The sequence below is a fragment of the Geospiza fortis genome, unplaced genomic scaffold (assembly GCF_000277835.1).
Source record: "Geospiza fortis unplaced genomic scaffold, GeoFor_1.0 scaffold37, whole genome shotgun sequence".
NCBI classification, from domain to species: domain Eukaryota; kingdom Metazoa; phylum Chordata; class Aves; order Passeriformes; family Thraupidae; genus Geospiza; species Geospiza fortis.
In genome coordinates, this window is record NW_005054449.1 from 325736 (window position 1) to 330177 (window position 4442).

The 4442-nt window shown below is 39.7% G+C and overlaps 1 protein-coding gene across 1 annotated transcript in view; it reads right to left on the reverse strand.

Annotated features, from left to right (window-relative positions):
- LOC102036951 (Golgi integral membrane protein 4-like) overlaps positions 1 to 4442 on the reverse strand; it is a gene marked incomplete at its 5' end in the record, with an annotated part of 14333 nt that overhangs the window by 5620 nt on the left and 4271 nt on the right. Inside the window, 5 exons of the mRNA XM_031062494.1 lie at positions 620 to 782; positions 920 to 1002; positions 1782 to 1932; positions 3753 to 3806; positions 4150 to 4199. Coding sequence (XP_030918354.1) covers positions 620 to 782; positions 920 to 1002; positions 1782 to 1932; positions 3753 to 3806; positions 4150 to 4199 — 501 coding nt within the window. The remainder of the gene's footprint in view (positions 1 to 619; positions 783 to 919; positions 1003 to 1781; positions 1933 to 3752; positions 3807 to 4149; positions 4200 to 4442) is intronic.

Here is a 4442-nt window from a genome sequence, read left to right on the forward strand (position 1 = left end):
TGCAAGGAGACACCCCTGGATTTATATAAATATATATCATTAAATACAAATATAAATTATATATATATATAACAGCCCCAAATCTGGGCCAGAAAATCCTCAATCAAAGAAAAAACATCCTCAAGTGCTCCAGAAGAAATCTGCAGCCCTGCCCACCCTGCAGTAGAAGACTCCTGCTCTCATGCAGCCGAAAAGGAAAAATCCAGATCCAGCTTTGGCTGGGAATAATTCAATAATTCCAAAAAAGGAGTAATTCCAAAAAGTAATAATTCCAAAAAGGAATAAATCAGATCCAGCTTTGGCTGGGAATAATTCAATGATTCCAAAAAGGAATAATTCAGATCCAGCTTTGGCTGGGAATAATTCAATAATTTCAAAAAACGAATAATTCTAAAAAGGAATAATTCAGATCCAGTTTTATCTTGGAATAATTCAATAATTCCAAAAAAGGAGTAATTCAGATCCAACTTTGGCTGGGAATAATTCAATGATTCCAAAAAGGAAAAATTCCAAAAAGGAAGGAAGGAAGGAAGGACAAGAGCAAACTCTGAGCTTTGTTGTTTGAAAGCTCCAGCAGCCCTGCAGAATGCTCATCCCGGGGTTTTCCAGGGAATCCCACAGGGAAATTCCAGGGAATTCCACACCTTGTTCCTCCCTGGCTGCAGCTGGCTGCTGGCTGGCACTGGGGGCTGCTGGCCCTTTCCTCCTCCTCCTCCTCCTCCTCTCAGGCCTGGCATCTTCTGCAGAGCTTCCTTGAGCTGCCTGAACTCTTCCATCTGGGCCTGAGGGGAGAGAAGGACACAGAGAAACCTCACAAGGGGTCAAACATCTCCCTGCTGGGACCTGGATTCATTATTTGGAGAATATTTATCATCTGGAGAGTATTTATAATTTGGAGAATGTTTGCCCAGGTGGTTACCTGGGCGTTGAGGAGCTGCGAGTGAACCTCCAGGTGAGCTTTCCTGAGGAGTTTGCTCTCTTCTCTGAGTTTGAACACCGTGTCTGCGGGAGAAGAAGAAATTTGTTTGAAAAGAGATGATTTTTAAATTTTTTTTTCCAAGTGTGGCGTCTCCCTTTCTCACCACAAAGGATTGGCATTAAAACATTTACAACACAGTGTGGCTAAAGCTGGCAGGCCAAAAAATGTTTATAATGTATTATAATTGTAATTGTATAATTGTGTTTATAATACATTATAAGCATTATAAAAGTTTACAATGCATTATAATTATTATAAAAACATAATAATTAAAAATATAATAATAATATATCATCATATTATTATAAATAATATCATAAATGTTTATAATGTATTATAACTGTAATTGTATAATTATAATTGTATAATTGTGCTTATAATAAATTATAAACATTATAAACATTATCAGCATTATAAATGTTTAAAATTAATTATAATTATTATAAATAACATAATAATTAATAATATTATAATAATAATATATCGTCATATTATTATAAATAATATCATAAATATTATAAATAATATAAAATAATATTATTATAATGATTAATATATAATTATTATAAATAATACTATAAATGTTTATAATGTATTATAATTAAGAAATAGTTAACCTCTGACTGTGATGAGTGAATTATAACACCTGTATTGTCTCACCCTTGACATGGGACTGAAAATGGAATAAAAATGTTTAAACCAGCTCTCAGTTGCCCCATCCCTGGGTGAGAAAAAGGCTGCATCCAACAAATCCTGATGCCAGTCCTGCTCAGCCTGGTGTTCTCTGAGTTTTCCCCCTCACCCTGCAGGTTGGTGACCTCGCTGTCCTTCTCCTGCTGCAGCTGGGCCAGTTTCTGGCTGTGGCTCTCCAGGCTCTTCCTGTGCTCCAGCCTGAGGCCGTTGTGCTGCAGCTGCAGGTCCAGCAGCTGCTTCTTGACGTCGTCGTGCTGGTTCTGGGGGGGAAAAAAGGGTCAGGGGGATGCTGAGCTGGAACAGAGTCACAGAATACAGCTGGGATTTGTGGAAAGGATCTCCTCAATGGAGCCACCTTGGGCAGCACAAGAGCCCAGCCAGGGCTGCACCCAGGATGAACCAAAATGGGCCCAAAATGAACCAAAATGGTCACAAAATTGTCCCAAGATGAACCCAAAATGGTCACAAAATGGACCTAAGATGAACCAAAATGGTCACAAAATGAACCCAGGATGAAACAAAACGGTCAAAAATTGAACTCAAGATGAACGAAAATGGTCACAAAATGAACCCAAGATGAACCAAAATGGTCACAAAATGAACCCAAGATGAACCAAATTGCCCCAAAATGAACCCAAAATGGACCAAATTGTCACAAAATGAACCCAAAATGAACCAAAATGATCCCAAGATGAACCAAAAATGGCCCCCAGATGAACAAAAAATGGCCCCAAAATGAACCCAGCATGAACCAAAATGGTCCCAAGATGAATCCAAGAAGAACCAAAATGGTCCCAAGATGAACAAAAATGATCCCAAAATGAACCCAGCATGAACCAAAATGGTCCCAAGATGAATCCAGGATGAACCAAAATGGTCATAAAATTTATAGCATTTTATAGCATTTTATCCCATTTTATACAATTGTATATAATTTTATACCATTTTATACCATTTTTTAGCTTATCACCTGCCCTACCTGAAGCACACCTTGATGCTCAATTTTGCTTTTGTTGGAGCAGTGCAGCTGGGGGCTGCTGGGGTGGCTTTTTAAAAACCTTTTGAGTCCAAACTTGGCAGTGAAATGCTGATTTAGGTCCGGGCTGGAGAAGCAGGGCCGGGTTCCAGCAGCCCTCAGCGCCCCTGGGCTGGATTTCCTGAGCTGAGCTGGGCTGGTTTTGGGCTCCAGCTGGGAAAAAGGAAGTACAGTTCTGTCTCTTGGGCATTTTCCAGCACTGTGGGCTCTGGGAACGCTCGGCAGCAGCAAAATTCCTCCTTGCAGCAACTGCAGCCTGCATCCAAAAAGGAATAATAACGCTCCAAAAAGGAATAATAATGCTCTGCTCTGCTTCTCTCAGGGGGACACTCAGAGCTTTTTTTTATTCCTGGCTCCCTTACTCTTGCTTCCTTTTATTGGAGGAGTGGGGGAAAAAAATGTACAAAACAACCTCAACCATCTATTTTTTTTTAAAACTACATTTACAGCTGCTGCAAGACAAAACCAGCCCTTGGGACTGTGGGAGTTTTCAAAAAAAATGTTGTTTTTTTTTAACAGAAAAAGCAGTTTTTAGCCCATGATGTGGCTGTGGGTAACACTTTGGTCACCGGAGCCCAGGCAGGAATGCTCCCAGTGGAACTGGCTTGGCCAGGAGGAGGATTTCTGCCAGGAATGTCATTGTCACCACCTGGGAAATGGGATGTTCATCCTGGGTTCATTTGGGGACCGTTGTGGTTCATCTTGGAATTATTGAATTATTCCCAGTTCATCTTGGGACCATTTTGGTTCATTTTGGGTTCATTTTGGGACCATTTTGGTTCATTTTGGGTTCATTTTGGGACCATTTTGTGACCATTTTGGGTTCATTTTGGGACCATTTTGGGTTCATTTTGGGACCATTTTTGTTCATTTTGGGTGCAGCCCTGGCTGGGTTCTTGTGCTGCCCAAGGTGGATCCATTGAGGAGGAACTTTTCATAAATCCCTGCTTTATTCTGTAACTCAGTTCCAGCTCAGCCTTCCCAAGTGCAGGAATCCTGGGATGATTCTCCACCCCTAAAACTCAGCAGCCAAACCTCCCTTACCTTCAGGATCTTGTGCTGGGAGCTGAGGGCCCCATATCTGTTCATGGAGTCTTGCTGGGGAGAAAAAAAAAAAGATCCAACAGTGCCATTAGAAAAATCCAGGAGAAGGAGAACAAATCCAGAAAAATCCAGGAAAAAAAATCCAGAAAAATCCAGGAGAAGGAGAAAAACCCCCCAGAAGCAGCTGCCCAAATTCAGCCCCACAGGGAGCAGCAGAACATGCAAGGCAGGAAAATGTTGAATTTTTATCTTTTTGTTTTTGCCAGGGTTGGGGTGAAATGTGTGAGATGGAATTTCTTGTTTGGACTCAGACGGAACCAGAAAAAAAAAATATTTCCCATTGTGGGACAAATATTTTTCATTGTGGGACAAAGCCCGGCACAAACCACACACCCACCTTCTCCTTGTTGAGAGCTTCCTGAGCTTCCAACTTGTACACTAAAAAATCTGCAAAGGGGAGAAAGGGAGGCACTTAAATGGGTCAAAGAGCTGTGATGTTTGAATAAAGCATTGTTCAGTATATATATAAATATTTATATCTATAAAAAAGTTGTAATGCTTCAATAAAGCATCGTTAAGTATATATAAATATTTATATTTATAATAAATTTGTAATGCTTCAATAAAGCATTGTTCAGTATATTTATATTTATATTTATATTTATATTTATATTTATATTTATATTTATA